At 40.3% G+C, this 18,906-nt stretch overlaps 2 protein-coding genes across 2 annotated transcripts in view; one reads left to right on the top strand and one right to left on the bottom strand.

Moving 5' to 3' along the window:
* arsg (arylsulfatase G) overlaps positions 1-10,626 on the bottom strand; it is a 20,989-nt gene extending 10,363 nt beyond the window's left edge. The window contains exons 1-2 of the mRNA XM_034119330.1: positions 10,562-10,626; positions 3,583-3,807 (exon numbers count right to left, since the gene is read on the bottom strand). Of these exons, the coding sequence (XP_033975221.1) occupies positions 3,583-3,794 (212 nt within the window). The 5' untranslated portion in view covers positions 3,795-3,807; positions 10,562-10,626. The remainder of the gene's footprint in view (positions 1-3,582; positions 3,808-10,561) is intronic.
* LOC117473642 (monocarboxylate transporter 7-like) lies at positions 10,244-18,906 on the top strand. The gene is made up of 6 exons (XM_034119329.1): positions 10,244-10,453; positions 13,273-13,513; positions 13,625-13,768; positions 13,892-14,020; positions 14,681-15,655; positions 17,381-18,906. Exons 2-6 carry the CDS (start codon positions 13,276-13,278, stop codon positions 17,662-17,664), a joined length of 1,770 nt encoding a protein of 589 aa, XP_033975220.1. The 5' UTR covers positions 10,244-10,453; positions 13,273-13,275; the 3' UTR covers positions 17,665-18,906.

The following is an 18,906-nucleotide window of genomic DNA, read 5'->3' as shown; positions in this document are numbered from 1 at the left end:
TATATCATTCCAATAACTTGTATATAGACTCATACTGCACTATTCCACATCATAACTTTATTTCATTTTATAACTATTATTATTTTTGTATTGCTCATGCTCTTATTGTTATTATGTTATGTTATTATGTTGCATTGTTGGAGAAGCCTGTGACATAAGATTTTCAACTGCATAATTACTCTGTAGCTATGTCAGATTGACAATAAAGAACCTTGAACCTTGAACCTTGAACTTAGTTGAGCATAAGTTCCATTAGTGCTGTGATTGTCTGGCTGTGTTCAGCTCACGTATTTTTATTTTTTTATTTAATCGTTTATTTGGCAGGGACAATGCACAGTAATGAACACTTAAAACATGAAAATGTATCAAGCGTATGAATTCCCCTAATTCTTTTAAAAGACTTAAAATTGTCAAAGCTCAAGAAATTGTGTTTTTCAAGGATGGTACAAACCTTGATAGCTCTCTTGTACAGCTGTTCTATTGGTTTCAGGTTTGTGGCCCAAGCAAACGACCAGTTTGTAAAACAGTATTCAATATGGGATAGAATCATACAGTGGAGGTATGACTTTGCAGCATTGATAGTTAAGAAGGGTCTAATTTGTTTAACATTTTGCAAGTTGAATTTAATAGTATTGGATAATTTCTTAATATGTTTCTTAAAAGTCAAGTTCGAGTCCAATATGACTCCAAGATACTTGAAGTGGGAGACTAGTTCTATTTCTGCTCCGTTTAAAAACATGTTGGATCCATAGACTGTATAGGTTGGATCCTTCGATTTTGACTGGTCGTTTACTGAACATCATGCATACTGTTTTTTTTACATTTAACTGTAAGCAAATGTTGTTCAGCCAGTGTTGAACCTTGTCCAAAGCATTAGAGAGACAAAGATGTACAAAGATGACCGCATCATCGGCATACATTTGTACATTCAACTCAGGACATACATTAGGCAAGTCATAATATACAGTGAAAACAGTAATGGTCCAAGAATGGAACCTTGTGGAACCCCAACAGGGTTGACAAGGTAGGGGGATTTGGCACCGTTGACCAAAACACACTGTTTTCTGTTTGATAAGTAAGACTTTAACCAATGTATTGAATCTGCCGAAACATTGAAATAAGTCAGCTTTGTAAGGAGCACTTGGTGGTCAACAGTGTCAAAAGCCTTCCTGAGATCAAGGAAGACAGCACCTATGGGCTTGTGTCCAACATACATTTAACCTTTTCCACAAAGACACAGTTAGCTGTCTCAGTGGAGTGGTGAGCACGGAAACCAAACTGCATTGGGTGGAGTGGAGCGAAACCTTTGTCTAAATGTTTGGTGATTAGTTTTGACACCCATTTCTCAGCTATCTTAAGGTCCTTACACACCAAGCCGATTTTCGGCGTCGATAAGCGTCATGTCGCCCTACTCAGATTGGTGTGTCTTGGTGTGTTCTGCACCGTCATGTCTTTTCGGCCGTGCCGACACCTTCCGCCGCCGATTCGACATGTTGAATCGGGAGGCTGTCGGCTAAAGGCCGTCGGCCAAAGAAATCACTCTGATTGGCTGTTCAGCTTAGCGAATCAGTGCATGAGAAGCGAAACGGAAGTGAGGGACCCAAACAAACTATTAAGAAGGCAAATCTGAGATTTAATTTAACTCCAGTTCTCGACACAGTTTCGGGGAAAGCCCCATGAGCTTCTCGCTGTAGAGTGAAAATGGAACGCACACGCTATTTGTTGTTTGTTTATATCACGCAGTCTGTTCTTCTTCTCTCGGTCTATCACGCAGTCTGTCTTCCGGTTGTTGCCTCTTTTGAATGACGAATACACACTACCGCCGCCTGCTGGTAAGGAGAGTTATTGCCACTCACGCATGCGCAGTTCGTACGTGCAACTTGGCCGTCGGCTGAAGTCTTTGCGGTGTGTTCCAGTGCGAAACATGGCCAAGACGCAGGAGACTTGAGGCGACGTGAGGCGACGTTCCGTCGGGACGTGTTCTTTGGTGTCAGTTTGGTGTGTAAGGACCTTTAGATACACAGGGGAGGATGCTGATTGGTCTGTAATTGGACATCATTGCCTTATCCCCAGATTAAAAAATCGGTGTCACCGTGGACGATGGAACTTCCCTCGTGCTAATAGATTGATTTACTAACATAGTAATTGGTTGTATTAGACCGTCGATATGTGTCTTTATAAAGTTGGTGTCTAAATCATCTGCATCCCTAGCCTTAGAACCTCTTAACCCTAAGATTATATGTTTTACCTCAACCTCTGTGATTTCCTCCAGGTCAAAAACGGGGTGTGTATCCACAATCGGGCTAGGTGAGACCTCAGATGGCGGGAAGAGCTTTGCGATGTCCAATGCACTATTTATGAAATACTCATTGAGAGTTGGCCAATACAGCCGGGTCTTTTATCAGGGCATCATTGATCATTAATTCTTGAGCATTATTTTCCTGTTTCTTATGTTTACCCAATAGTTTATTTAGGATTTGCCAAACGTTTTTACTGTTACCTTTCGCACCTTCAATTATATTGATGAAGAAGTTCGCTTTAGCCTGTCTTATTGATTGTGTTACCTTGTTACGAGCATGAGTGAATTTCTGTCTGTCAGTGGATAGTCTGGATTTCAAGCTCTGCTTTAATAGTTGGTCTCTAGATTTCATTAGATTCCTGCACTGTAGATTCAGCCAGGGAAGATGATGTTCCTTCCTATCCCAAGGAAGACATTGCATCGTTAATTTTGGATATAAACAGATTACTGTTTTCACCAATGTCTTCAGAGGAGAGAGTGTCCCCCCAATCAATCATATTCACAGCCTCCATAACACGTTGTTGCAGATTTTTGGGGATGAAGCGAGAACTGAAGGCAGGGGTTTTAGGTGTGGCCATGAACCTTTTTTTTGTGAGTTTCCTGGCAAAAAGAACAGGATTATGGTCAGAAAGACCAGTCAGGAAGTTGTAGGTTTTAACTATTCTGTCAGCTTTGTTTGTAAATAATACATCTATCATAGTCTTGGAGGTTTTGGTTATTCTAGTCGGTTGATCCAAAGTTGTATTAAGTTGTGTTTATCCGTGATCCGTTTTAAGCTCTTTCTATTTTGTTTGTCATTCCAGTTTATGTTAAAGTCTCCTAGAATAATTAGCTCTTTGTTGGAGTCACAGGAATTCAGCAGGAGTTTTACCTGATCATAGAAATCCACCTTAGCGGTGGGTTGTCGATACAGGTATATCATGGTGAGGGACATTTCCTCAGATAGTTTGATTTCCACACCAACACAATCAAAGTCAATATTAGCTGGGAGTGCAATCTCCCTACAATTAAAAGTATTCCTCACATAAAGCAACACACCCCCTCCTTTTCCCTTCTGTCTGTCCTTCCTAAACACATTATATCCTGACATAGATACAAGAGGATGGTGACGACTGTTTTAGCCAAGATTCCGATATTCCCAAACAATCAATATTGGACTCAAGGAGGAGATGTTCTAGCTGTTCATGTTTATTGCAGTATGGCACTGGGGTCAAGACATGAGGGTTATGGTAATTTAAATCTACATAACAGATCAGGTATACATCTTGTCCTGAATTATCTACCTCTGTCCTTGCTCGGCCATCCTGTTGAGGTGAGGCGTGTTGTTTCTCTTCTCATCCGGCTGGTTAGCATCCAGGTCCCCCCAGCCTATATCATCTGCCAGTATGATGATGAAGTTGGGCTTCTTACTGCCTCCATGCTGGGACACTTTGTGGAGCAGCAGCCCACACATCAGCATCCCAGACAGAAGGAACAGAGTGAAACCCGCCGCCATTTTGGGTCAAACTCTGCAAAGGGTTACATGGGGTTAACTTGAGCTAGCATATGTTTTTTTAACCATGAGTAACATTGAATTTACAAACAGACAGTGAACATGATTGCATACAACACATGCAGGATAGAAGGCAGAGTCAACAAGTGAGGGAGTGGAAAAGGTTTTAGGCAACTGTGACCAAATCATTTATTTTGGTTTCTAGAGTTAACAGTGATGATTATAACATCTGAAGGCATGGCAGAAATTGTCTGTGATGATGACTTACTATTTGCCCAAAGTAATTTGCATCTACCAGACGCTCCTTTCTAGGCCACGTTATACCAGTTTATCAAGATATACGTGCAGGCAGATCAGTCATTTATCTTCAGGAACATTTGCTCAAGTCTTGAAATTTGGCAAGAATCTTACACCACGAATACGACATTTTAAGATCACATGAAAAATTATACTTTTATTGATTTTTGATAAACAAATGTTTTATTTAATGTACAATATGAAATGTGTTGTTAACACTGCATCTTTTAGAACTGTACGTTTTGGAAATGTAAAGGTGTTATCAACAAGTTTATAAATCAATGTGTTTATCTCCACCCCCACCGAAAAGATGGCGGTGGCAGGCAGGTCAGAGGCCTGTACTACGAAGCCGGATTTTCCTAACCTGGATATGTTTGAGTTAGCCGTTGGCCCAATCCAAAACATACGCGCTCTGGCTAAACTGTACTACGACGCTGGTTATCAAGTGGATCGCTCAAGCCAGCCGTGTCCTATCTAGTTAGGTGCGCGTTCACATGAAAGGGGTGGTATTTGGAGCATTCGACCAATCTCAAACACGGACAAGCGTACTGACAGCGCAGCGTCATACTTCCTGAATGAAAAGTGAACTTTAATATTAGTCAAATATGAAGAAGTTAAACTTTAAACATCCATGACTTAAACACTTTATCCAGGATAAAAGCCACATAGCTGCACCTGCAAGGTGAATACAGCTGGTAAAAGAAAAAGCGTTTGAATGCGTACATTAACAGGTTTATGAAATCACTGCCCCGTCCAAGACACGAGTGGATCTGACTTTAATTACATTTGACTCGAGTGTTTCGTCAACTTAATGTGTTGCTTAAAATAATACTTCTGCATACAGTATGTGACACTGTGAGTGTTGCACGGCCAGATACGGCTCAAGAAGCTGACTCAAATAAGGAAATATATGATACATTATGATGTGATATGATATGAATGATAATGGGACACATCCAGGTCTGCACTCACAGTGCCGCGGACTGTACTTAATGTTACTCTGATCCGGTTACTTATGTCGTGGCAGATATTTAAGTAAGCTTTCTTAACGCTAATGTTATAATAGTCAGATTGCTCTGAAGATGGGAGGGGATATTCTATTAATTTTCACGTTCAAACAGTCAGTTGATTTTTGCCGGCCGTCTTTCCTGCAACGGCAGTTTTTCTGTATTTCCTCTATCCTGTAATATGACTTGATAGCTTTAAACTCCGCACACGGAGCTCTGATTGGTCAGCAGGCGGTGCTTTCACTGAGTTGATCTCTTAGCCTGCAACCTCCCGAGGAGGTTAGCCGCTCAGCATAAGTTACCATGGAGATCTAGCCCGCTAAAAAGAGAACCAGCGTCGTAGGACCGGAAAGCCAGAGTTTTCCCTGAAGTCAGCCGGCTAAGCGAAAATCCGGCTTCGTAGTACAGGCCTCAGGTGTAACAGGAGCTCTCCTTGCATTTTTAACATATGCCTTAATTTTAAACTTTTTAAACACGGGTCCATTCTTAAATCCGAATAATGGGCCCTGCATCTTAGCAGTGCACACAGACAAATTGAAGCACTTTGGGTACGGTAAACACGCTCTGATGCAAACATTTGTTCTCACCGCGGGCCAACAACAACAACAACAACATAACCTTAAGCGAAATAGTGAAGTCCGAGACAAACGTCAAAGTAACTGCCCTATCATCATCACACTCTACCTGTTGCTATCTGGAGACGTACATCAGTGCCCAGGCCCAACAACTCGAAACATCAACCGTGAAGTCACGAAGAGCAACAACCCTGTCTCTCAGGTATGTGACACTCACAGAGAAAGCACAGTGATTGAATACATACACCAACCTAATGTGATGCCTTGCGTTTGCTGTCTGAGTGAGTAGCATGAAGCTGCAGCGTCGGAGACTGCAGTTTCAGGACCGCAGTCCTAGGACCCTAGTTTTTCGTGACACTGCCACCTAGCGAGTAGGAGACATGAATATGAACGACAACGCACAGAGTGTGAGTAATGTGAAGTGTTTTTAAAGTTTTATTTGTTTAACATTAATAACAATTCCGGTGTCTTGAAATGAAGTGTGATTAGCTAACGTTAACTATGATTGTCTTAAGGCAATACAAACAATCACCTGTTAGCTTATGATAGCTTCTAACCGTATTAAAGGCACTAAAAACAATTATTCGTTAGCTATAGCTTTCGGCAAAATAAACTGTTAGCATTTTTGATTATTTATTTAATGAAACTGTAGCGTGATTTTGGCAAGCCCAACTAGGTGTCCTACATTAATTGTTGATTTAATCACTAATTACATTAAGAGTGTGAGTAATGTGAATCGTGTTGTTTGTTTAAAGTTAACAACTATTCTGGTGTATTGAATTGGACAGCAATACAAGCAACACGTGTTAAATGTCAGTCTTACAGGGAAACAGTCATCTGTTAGCCTATGATGACTCGCTGCAAAACCAACTGTTAGCCTTTTTGTTTATTTGTTTAATGAAACCGGGTGCTTTCAATGCGACCATCTTTATAAGGACGTTGGCACAGGCTACCGGGGAAGTGGACGGCGAGGAATCTTGGAGGGTGTTTACTCCGAAGAGAGCTTCCCGGGGTACTGCAGCTGGAGCTGTTTTCTGGTGGCTGAGGGAACAACAGACCCTCACCCCAGTGAAGAATCCTCAGTGTCCTCTCCACTTTCAGAGGAAGGGTCAGAGGAAGTCAAAGACATGCTGGACTCCAGAGGTCATTCCGTGTCCGCGTTAAGGAAATTGTGCCCGTCTTCTAAATAAATAAAAATGGATTCTGCACTGAAATGCCTCTCGGTCAAACTGCATGTTTATCTTTGGCAGCCAGGTGCATAAACACACTGAACAGTTGTTTTTGTTTTTGAGTAATCAAGCACCTCTTCAAAGACACATTTAATTTGATTATTTCGAACGTGTAATATAATAATGAAATGAAACAAGAGAATTATGATACTGTAGAAACGTAAGCAGTATCAAATTGATAAACTAAATATTATTGACTCACAAATTATATATAAACAAATGATCTAACTAATTACACATCCGAAAAGGCGTGGGAAGGAGTTTACATGTATTTAATCCTGACTGGGAAAGTATGCTAACTGGGAGCAGTGTAGAAACAGACAGCCAAATGTTTGCGACCAAGCTACATGATTTAGTGGAGATGTTCTCCAGAAAAATGAAAAGTGGAAAAAACAAAAACAATGCACTTTCTTGGTTCAATACGGACATATTGAACTTGATGAAGGAAAGAGACTTTGCACTGAAAAGAGCACTGAAAACTAAATTAACTACTGACAGGCATAGGTTTACTTCATTACGTAACAAAGTAACTCAAACAATCAGAAAGGCCAAAGCCAACTTCTTCATAACAATAATTAATGAGGCAAAAGGTAACACTAAAATAATTTGGGAACAGATTAAAAGCTTACTGGGAATCAAGCACAGGCCAAAAAAGCAGCTAGAACTAAAAGAGAATGGTAACCTAGTGCAAGACCCAGAACAACTTGCCATAGCTTTTAATAAATATTTGATCAACTCTGTAGATGAGATTGCACAGAACTTTCCCTTGAGAGCAGAACATATTATCAAAGTCGACGAAAGTAAGATGTCATTCAACCCATATCGGAATTAAAAACCAAAGCAATTATTAATTCTCTTAAAACTTTGACAGCTAAGGACACATACACTATGGATTCTACAATACTTAAATCACTGCAAGATTACCTAGTCTGCCCTCTTACCCAAATCATCAATTCATCTGTATTACATGGGACATTCCCAAGTGCATGGAAGACTGCAATTGTAACCCCCATTTTCAAGTCAGATGACCATCTGAACATCAACAACTACCGCCCAATTAGCATCTTACCTGTAGTATCCAAGGTGGCTGAGAAGTGGGTGTCAGAACAGGTTGTCTCCTTCTTAAACAACAGTCCATTTCAACTTCATCCCATGCAAGTTGGCTTCAGGGCAAATGATTCAACCGAAACAGCCAACTGCTTTTTTATAGAAAAGGTCAAAGCAATGGTTGACAAAGGAGGTGTTGTTGGTGCAGTATTCCTGGATCTACGCAAAGCTTTTGATAAAGTCAATCATATGGTCCTTCTTTCCAAACTGTCGGCTTTTAACTGCTCTCCATTAACACTCAGTTGGATTGAATCATACCTCACTGGTAGGCGTCAGCATGTTATCGACTCACTCCAGCTCTAGACTTAAGCACCGGAGTACCACAAGGTTCAATACTTGGTCCACTTCTTTTTACGCTATATATTAATGACCTGCCATCTGTCTGTCCTGATGTGGAAACACAGCTATATGCCGATGACACTGTGATATATGTGCACGCCAATACAAAGCAAAAGGCTGCTGATAAACTGACCTCAGCTTTAGTGCTGATCACTAGCTGGCTACACCGCTCCTGTCTTCAGCTTAATGTAAACAAAACAGTAGGAATGTTTTTCACAAAAAGAAAATGCAACATTGTGTCAAATATAAGCATATCAGGTGAACATATTGATATTGTGCCTCAGGTTAAGTACCTTGGAATCATTATTGACTCTAATTCAACATTCAAAACACAAGTAAAAAAAGTGACCCAAAGAGTAAAGTTTAGCCTAGCAGATTTTAAATACATAAGAAACACAATGACATTGAATTCTGCCAAATTATACATGAATGCCATGATCATGTCACATCAAACATACTGTCTCACAAGCTGGGGGCAAACTAACAGCTCCACACTGAAGCCACTAGCAACCCTGTACAAACAAACCCTCAAAGTACTGGACCAGAAACCTAACAGCTCCCATCACTGTACCATCCTCAACAAGCATAACTTCCTGAGTTGGGAAGATTTAATAAAGTATAGGAACATTGTTCTGGTGTACAAAATCCTGCACAATACAGCCCTTCCACCTCTTAACTCATTGGTTACTCAACGTAACAACACCAGACTGACCACTAGAAGCTCCACACGTGGCGACCTATCAGTCCCATTCAGGAAGAGTACTTTTGGTCAGTCATCATTCTCGGTCACAGAAATACAAAACTGGAACTCTCTACCCACTCAAATCAAAGACATACAAACACATCACCTTCACAGCTCACTTAAAAACATGGTTCACTGAGAACTACACTTGCACACACTAGTCTGTGTTGAGTATGGCGTGAGTGTTACATGTTGTGATCATGGATGTTGCCCCTCGTTTCTGTTATGTGATTGTGATGTGCTCTATGTGACTTGTACTGTATGTAGTAATGTGTGTTGTTTATTGTTCTCTTTTATCCTCTCTTATCCTTTCGCCTGCAATATTTTATTTTATATTTTTTTATAACTAATGCTGTTGATATATTGTGATTTTAAGGGTGTCTATTACCATCTGGCCGGGGACAACAGCTGGAAATTAGCCATGTCGGCTAAAAGCTGCTCCATTTACTGTTTTTTTTGACAGTTCATCAATGGGGACTGTCCACGACACTATAAATAAATAAACTAAACTAAATTATAGAGGAGACAGTCAAAGATTATTTTCAGATAGTGTTGCAATCAGAGGGTTTTATCTTATCTCTCTTCTTTTACATAGTTTACTTATTTCTGCAATTTTTTGCACAATTCTGTCCCTGTACTAGTTATTTTCATTTGATGACTTATTGTATGTTGCACTGTTGGAGGAGCCTGGGACTGAAAGAGGAAATTGCCAAAACTACACTGTATCTATTGTGCATACATACTACAGTGTAAAATTGAATTGAGAAGAAGTTTACAATAAAATTAATTAATAATAAAAGTAACTGTACTGTACTTTCCAACACTGATGCTAAGAAAAATCACTTTTCAGCCAAATGGTTTTTTTCAGTTAGACACAGCATATTCCTTACCACTCTTCCGAGCATTTATGGTTGAGAACAACTAGATTACAAATTAAAGGATGTAATCAAGGAGTTCATAAAGGAGCTATTAGTGTAGTATTCTCATCAGTCAGACAGTGTCGCCACAGTTGTTGAAAGGTTGAGGGAAGGTTGTGGAGTTTGTTGCTCAAAACACAGTCGAACGTGAACCCAAACCAAACAACTCTGCCCTCTACCGTTAAAACTATAGGAGGGGGGATCTGCAGAGAAGTGTGTAGACAACTGGCTTAAACCAGATCTCTTTAACCCTACTTACACCCCCACCCGTGCCGGTCTCACACAGGGAGTGTGTTCACTTCATGAGAGTGTATCACAGCGTGTTGGTGCGCGTGTATGCGGACAAACGCATGTGATACTATGCGTAAGAAAGTTCAGTTGGTCATTTAATTTGGAAACATCGCGGATGACAGCGGCGACCAAGGAAGGAAGAGACTAGCGACACACAGGTGAGACCGGCTAAAACACAAATTATTTAATTATATGTTTGATTGAGTGGAATGAACTGTATATTTAATTAATTATAAGCCTCAAACCGGCAAGATTTCAGTACTTACACGGTGTGTTTGCGGCTTTTAAAGTCACGTTGTCCTCGGAGCACATGAGCCGGCTGAGGGCGTTGCGTCAGACGCAAGAAGGGAACACATGCCGGGGACATAAAGTCAATACTACCCCCCCCCCCTCCACCCTTCATTAAACACTTCTCAATTAAAAACGTATGAAATTGATATGTAGAACAATTTTTTGTTGTATTACTACTTGGATAAGATTTAAAAGTATATTTGATTGTAGCCTATATAATAAGATTTGTGGAAGATTGAAAATATTTTTGTTTTGGATACACAGAAACGCTTCAATAATTGACTTTTATAAGTAATTCGCAGTATTAGTCCAAACTATGTAAACACCTATCTTATCTAAGAATGTTATATGACAATACAACCTTTGAATCTTTGTTGATGACCAGTCTTTGATTGTACTCCAGCACCTTGAAAAAGTAAATACACCCACTGAATTAAAGTTTTTTAAAAAATCGAATCAACTGTAAAGATAATCCTATTACTATTACGGCTGTTATTTAACCAGAGAATGTAGGAGCACTGATGGACCCTGGATATAGTAGTTTTGGTGAACTAAACAAAAGTCAAGGTTCTTCAACTTTTTCCAGATATTTCAGCTGCCAAATCTTAAGTAAATATTCACGCTGTACTATAAATATTTGTGGATTTTTTTTCTAATTCTTTAATATCTTTGTTATATCTCTTTGCTGACAGTAGTAGTCAGGTGTAGCTTTTAAATCTGTTGTGTTACAGTACATTGAAATTAGTGATCGAATTATCGGATAATGTGCTTGTATTGTAGCATTTGTATTTGCTGTAGTAAACAGGTGGTTAATAGCTGTTCTATGTCATAATTGTCATGTTTATGGGTTTAAATGTGATGAGCAGGTATAACTGGTATTGAATTATGTTAGTTCACCATTTACTCACCATTAATGAAGAAAAAAGGTGCAGCTGCCTTGGAAACTTTAAGCATAAATTAGACAAGTATTCATGTTTTTAGACTGTAAATGATTGATTGATTACCCAAAACAGTATTGCACGGGAAACAGTGAAACTAGGCCAAATGTGATTATATGTTGCATGGTATTATTGTGTTAAAGGTGCCGTGATCTGCACTTTGACTTAAGGGCGGATTTTTTTATTTATTAGCCATATCAGGGGTGTCCAACTCAGTGGGCCAAAATAAAAAAATCGGTACTAGTCGAAGGCCGGACTGGTTCAATGTTTATTGCAAAACGTATTGAAATGAACTTATTGCACACCTGGAACTAACAAAGCTTAAATGATTGCCTATAAAAACAACATTAAACATTAAATAATCAGTTGCATTCCTTTCTTATGGCTCTGTCTGCAGATTTTACATTTTTCCACAGGCCAACAGCTTCAAAAAAACAATTTCCCTCAAAGAAAAAAACAAACATGCCCTGTTGTCGCAAGAAAAAAAGTACAAAAGGAAACATCCATTGAAACTCAGTGTGCTGCTCTGTGATGCTAGTTCAAGCCAGATACTTGGCATCTCATCTTGGGTGCAAGTTCGTCAATGTTTGGGGTCAGGCTCTGAGCTGAGGAAACCCTCAGGATTGAGTGAAGGTGTGCGTGCAATATACCGGCGGGCCAGATCTAATAGTAATTAAAAATTATCCCGCGGGCCGAAATTAAATCCACCAAGGGCCTGATTTGGCCCCCGGGCCTTGAGTTTGACACATGTGGCCTATATCAAAGCTGTATGAGTATACAGTGAAGACACATCAGTTGTACAAAAGTAAGAAGTAAAAGTAAAATCAGAAAAGGAGAGAGTTTGAGTCATCCAGCTTATTTGATACAGTGTAAATTAAAAAAATTAAAAATGGAGATAAAATGCAAACAAGGTTATGCTATATTTTACTACCATAGGGCACACAATATTCTCATGTTTTACCCAGGGTCAAAAGGTCTTTTTTAAATAGGTCTAAAACTGTATTATTGATAACAACCGAAGTGCTTTTGCATTAATCATTGATCAGGCCCAGCCTTGTGCAAAAAGATGATGCACCACAGCCCTGCCCGTGTTTGTACTGTAGTCTGGTTCAGATGCATAGAACCACTTTGTGTAAAAGGAAAGCTGCCATAGTTCATAGATCAGAATTAGCATCGTATTTACTGCCATTCATCAGCTCATTTCTGTAACTGGAGACTATGAGCCTTGTCATATTCGATGTGAAGAGGAACACAGACTGCAGTGGTATTGAATACATATATTTGGGATAAACAGTGATAATCTTTTTCATTACGTTACATTTAGCTGATGCTTTTATCCAAAGCAAGTTACAATTTGAGCAATCAAACATGAGTATACTGTCAGGGTCTACAGGAGGTTGGACCCAAGCGCAGTGAAAGAGGGAGTGAGGAATTGATAACCAAAAATCTAGCTATTAATTAAGAAAAGCTGAAAACAGTTTAACACAAAAACAAGGGGACGAAACAGGAATGCTGGGAATCCGACAGAGACGAAATACTCCAAACATCAGGCCTGGACAGGAACAAAGATGACGATCTGACAACCCTAACCCTAACACTAACCCTAAGAACATACAAGATCACAAAGACAATACATAGCTGGGGAGGGAAGGCAAAGGCACCAGGTAATCAAACAGGAGGGAAAACACAGAGACAGGAAGAACAAATTGAATTATTGCCGGTCTCTAAACTCCCATTTCTCTTCCCAGGGCATGGCACTTTGTGGAGTCAAGAGGGGGCGATTCCTGGGGCCCAATGTGTACCCAGAAGCCCCAGATGGAGGCTGGGGGTGGATGGTGGCCATCGCCTTCTTCGTGGTGGAGGCTTTCACCTACGGCACCATCAAGATCTTCGGCATCTTCCTCCAGGACATCATGGAGGAGTTCGGCGAGACCAACAGTCGAGTCTCCTGGATTATTTCCATCTGCATTTTTGTCATGACCTTCAATGGTGAGCCCAGCTGATGAAGTTATAGGAAGTAAAACACAGCCTATGCATTGAAATAAGTTGTGAGAATGACTGTGTTATAGTCCCTCAGTTAACAACGTATGTTCTCCTCAGGTCCTCTTTCCTCCGTGTTGACGAGCCGCTGTGGGTTCCAGCCTGTTGTTATGATCGGAGGATTACTTACCGCCACCGGTACCATCGCAACCAGCTTTACCAGCTCCATCAATCAAATATACATCACATATGGATTGGTAGCAGGTAATGACATGCTTTCTTCTACCCTATATCATCACATAATTATTTGAGTCTTTGAATAGGTTTAGTAGAATTGTGTCTGTATCAATAACCATTTAATAAACTTGCATTATTTCCACTTTCCAGGTCTGGGCTACAGTCTGACCTACCTCCCCACAGTGACCATCCTCTCACAGTATTTTACGCGGCGGCGGTCTCTGGTCACAGCTGTAGCTTCCACCGGAGAGTCGCTGTCTATGTTCGCCCTCGCACCAGGTCAGCTTGTACAACTCATTTAGAGACAGTAAACTCAAGGAAGACTAAGAAATGTCTTCAGTATTTACCAAGAAAAGTAAAAACTAACCAATAATGGATCTTACAACAAGTATTAGTAGAGTTGTTGTAAGAAAATCTATTAGAAACACATCAGTAGCCACGCTTGCACTGACATGTTTCTCCTCAACATGCCCCCGAGATCTGCAGCTTATTTCAAACAACACCCTGCTGCCTACTAGAGTGTGGCTAAAAATAGTCCCTAAAATCAATGATGTATTCCTTTGTGTGTAATCTTTGATACACACCAAAGGGCTCAGCTGTTATAGGCTATTGTTACACTTATTTGTGAAATAAAATTTTACATTTTCTTCTCATTTAAAAAAAAGATTCACATCTTTGGTGGGAACAATTGGTAAAGAGCCACAGATACTGCCAACAAATAGTTTTTTTTATTGACTTGTTGAGAGAAATTGCTTTCTGTGTGTGTGTTTTTATGCTGTCCTCTATCATATGTAGTTTTTTGTTAAGGACACCCTTTACATTGAGATAATCTCAAGGTTTTATCCTACAAATACACTTTATTTTACCTTTTAAATGTAGAACAGAACCGTTATATTTACAACTAAGTGCACCAATCACTAAATACCTCCTCTTCCTCAGCCTTTTCTGCGTTGAGGGACCGTATCGGCTGGAGACACACCATGGTAGTGATAGGAGCTCTGCAGAGCACCATCATCATCTGTGGAGCCCTGCTTCGGCCAATCATCATCAAACCCAAAGTGAGCTGTGAGACAGAAGCTGAAGGGTCGTCCCCAAAGGAGCTGGAAGCCCTCGGTTCACCGGTGAATGTAGAGGATATACACCCACAGGACTCAACTACCTCAAATGCACAGAATACCTCCCACAATGAGCTCCGCCGAACCTCTGTGAGCACAGGAGACTCTGGAGTCCAGTCCGTAAAGGAAAAGTACGACAGCAGCCAAGATGAGAAGACTTTACTGCACAAAGAAGCCAAGAAATCTGCGGAAAACGGTAAAGCAAAGACTAGTCCATTTGAATCTGTGGAGAAACGGAGCGAAGATGCAGAGAAACAAATCATGCAAGTGGAGGAAATTAAATCAGGTGATGGAAAAACGTCCACAACGAAATCAAAGCTGATAGATTTCTCCATCCTGAGAGAGTGCAGCTTCATTCTCTACTCTATGTTCGGACTCTTTGCCACGCTGTGTTTCTTCGTGCCCCCTTTATATATCATCGATCTGAGCGTGAGTCGAGGCGTGGAGCGGAGTCACGCCACGTACATGCTCTCCATCATGGCCGTGACAGAGATATTCGGGCGGTTCTCCATCGGGTGGATCATGTCACGAGAAATGTTCAGGAAAAGGAAGCTGCTCGTCCTGCTGGTGTGTGTGATCACCATGACCGTGGATGTGGTGGGATTCACTCTGGTGACGGAGTTCTACGGCCTGGCGGTCTGCTGCGCTTTCTACGGGTTCTTTATGGGAACGGTAGCCTGCACACACATCCCGATGCTGGCTGAGGACGATGTGGTGGGAATAGAGAGGATGTCTTCGGCTGCCGGGGTCTACGTGTTCATACAGAGCTTTGCTGGGCTCTCTGGACCCCCACTTGGAGGTAAGAGTTTATTCTGAATACTGGCTATGGTTTCATTTTACTGCAGCTTTTTAACACACAAGGATGTGATGGTGTATATGTTTGATTGACTGTATGCTTTTGGACATACAGTCAATCAAAGAGGAAAGATGGAGAGAAAAGCAATCGATGACAAAGCAACAGGAAATGCATAAATGCTGTTTTGAGGTCTAGTTTGGATATCCAGCAATATGATTAATATGATTTAATCCCACACTGACATTATAACCAAGGATATACGATTTATCTACAGCAGCAACGAAAACAATGAATTGTTCGGTCTTCAAAATATCAGAAGATAGTGAAAACCTTCCACCACAGTTTCTAAAAGTCCAAGATGATTTCTTTAAATGTCTTGTTTTACCTGTCCAAAACCCACAGGTATTAAAGGTGGGGTATGTCATTTATTTCAGAAACACTTTTTGTTATATTCCATGGAATGCTCTTAACTTCCCGATAGCAATGAATATATTAAATGCTTTGACAATAAATACATTAAAAAATGTCACCTGTGGAAGCCGTGGCGCTGTAAAAAGCACGACCAATCATCTGAGCCGGCCCGGCTAAAATAACTGGATGGCCTACCTGCCTGTCAGCCTTCCACCTGTGCACAAACTTATCTCGTGCCCTCATTGGTCATGTGCGCGTTCGTGTGTGTTGGAGGAGGGGCTCTGTAAGGAAGTCTGAAGGAAGGGGCAGATTTTTTACGGTTGTGTACGTTCAAATTCTAGCGCACTCGAGCTGGTTTCTCCAAAATTACCTACCCCACCTTTAAAGTGGACCTATCATGCTATATTTGAATAATATAGTGTAGGGCCATACCTATATAAGGTATATTTATACTTTTTTTTTTTCAAAATACCAAACAGATCATGCATTTTAGCCATGCCTCATTTTGCTCAATTTGACATTTTTTAGCTCTGGATTTGCAAGGGCTGATTCTGTGAGAACAGCACCACCTATAGGCCTGGCATATGTACTACAGCGTCTCCAGCGCTTTCGAACGGCAATGGCCGTGGCTGTCTCCTCCTGATTGGTGGAGTTGGCCCAATAGCCGTAGCGCCACTGTCCTGACGTCAGGACAGTGTTCAAATCTAGATCAGTTTTTATCAGATCCGTTGCAGCCCCTTTTTTAGAGATTTGGGTATGGAGGAAAATAGAGAGGGTTGTGTTTTCTGACACTTGGTGAGTTCCCTGGAACACCGGGGACACATATTCATGTATAAAAGACGTACCAAAGTGCATTTTGCATGATAGGTCCCCTTTAAGTTAATATAATAAAAAAGAGAGAAAAGTAAGTCATCTCTTTTTAAAATGAGGTCATTGTTTAATCAATATCAAAATAGTTGGCGAGTATTTATCTGTCGAACGACAAATGTTTAAAGATTAATCATATTTTTTTAAAGCTTAGGGTATACCTTTTTGCTTGACGGGCTAACATAAATGTTTAGTACTTAAATAAAGTTTAGAGATTTAGGAAAGACAAACTAACAAAAATAAAAGTCAAATTGGTTCAGTAGATACCGAAATATTCATAAAAATATCATTTTATAATGCAGGCTTTACATTAAAAAAAGTATTGTATTCAATCCCAAACTGAGATAATTGTTTCAGTCCCAGAAGACTTTATATTAACGTTGTACTCCAAATAAGTTATTTGTTGGAGTGCCCTTCTTAATGCTTCTTTGATATCTCCTCCATCCCCAGGTTTGCTGGTGGATTTGACTCAGAACTACGGCTCCGCCTTCTACTCCGGTGCGGCCGGGTTGGGAATCAGTGCCGTGTTCCTGGGTCTGGTTCCACCTGCTAAGAAAGGATATCTCTGTCGAAGGAAGGTCTCAAAACGCTCCGAAGACGTACATGAACGCAAAGAGGACTCAGAAGAAAAAAGCGCAGTGAACAATTCAGACAAAAGACCCGACCGTGCTCAGGATTCCTCTGAAGCGACGGAGGCCACAAGAGATGTTCAGGAGGTTATACGTTTTGCTTAAGCTGATAACGTTTATTAAAGCGATCAAGCCATATGAGGGTGAAATGCAAAAAAGACAGTAGCTAGCTGACTTGAAATTATGAATAGAAGAATAGAAGAATAGAATAGAAGACCAAAAGTGTTTATGATCTGCCAACTTTTACATTACAATACAAATCAATTGTACCTAGGGCTGGGCAATATGAAATAAACATAAATATCACAATATTCTGGACCGACTACCTGGATATTGTAGGTTTGAGCATTGATGCTTCAACGAAATATACACAGTGAGAGTTTTTATATACAATCTTCATTAATGTGGATTTTTTGCAGGTGAAAGCAAATAATAGAAGTCTGGTTAGTTCAGTGTATTACAACACTTTACTGTAATGCAGCCTTTAAAACCAGTCACAGACAACACCAGTCACAACATGATATAAGCCCAGCCCTAGTTGTACCATCCCATGTACCAAACAGTATTTTTTAATGATCTATTCTATGCTATTAAATTAGCTTACGGTTTTGTAGGGGCCCCATTATGCTCTTTTGGGTTTCCTCTTTCCTGTTGTGTGTTATATAGGTTTTTTAACTCACTATGAAACACTTGGGCTTCTTTTGGCGAGCGCTTCAACACATTGTATGTGATAGGCTAAGGGGCGGGACATCTCTAAGCGTTTGACCAATCACAACAGAGCCGGCCAGCTAACCAATCACAGCAGACTGGGCTCTGGTTTCAGACGAAAGACAAAAGAGGTGCTGCAGCACAGGCAATATGAGAAAAATAAAGTGCTTTTTGAACATTAAAGCATGGAGACATGTCACAGGAGAAACGCTGAATACTAATATGAACCTGGAAATGAGCGTAATATGTACTTTAATTAAGTCTTTCTTTACAAACGACGGATGTGAGATATGGCTGGAGAGTATGGATGGAGAGTATGGATGTGTTAATGCAGTGTTAATGGACGTTCCTCAGTTTTTTATATTCTTGGAGTTAAACTGAAACTTGAACTATACTACAATCAATACTACAATAATGACCAGAAAAACTGTGACGCTGAGAATAGTAAATTGCATTAATGCTGTAACTAGGGTTATATAAATTACATTAGCTCAGTAGATGTGATTTTTATTTTTAATCAGATTGTCATCAAGCAGACAATGTACTGTTTTGTGATACGAGATGTATGATTCAAATCTATTTTTGTAATGAAAATGTGTTCAATGAATCACAATAAAGCAAAGAGTGATTTTAACAAAT

The sequence above is a fragment of the Trematomus bernacchii genome, unplaced genomic scaffold (assembly GCF_902827165.1).
Source record: "Trematomus bernacchii unplaced genomic scaffold, fTreBer1.1, whole genome shotgun sequence".
In the NCBI taxonomy this organism is placed as follows: Eukaryota; Metazoa; Chordata; class Actinopteri; order Perciformes; family Nototheniidae; genus Trematomus; species Trematomus bernacchii.
Note: the sequence above shows the minus strand (reverse complement) of the source record. Positions and strands in the feature narration are given on the sequence as shown.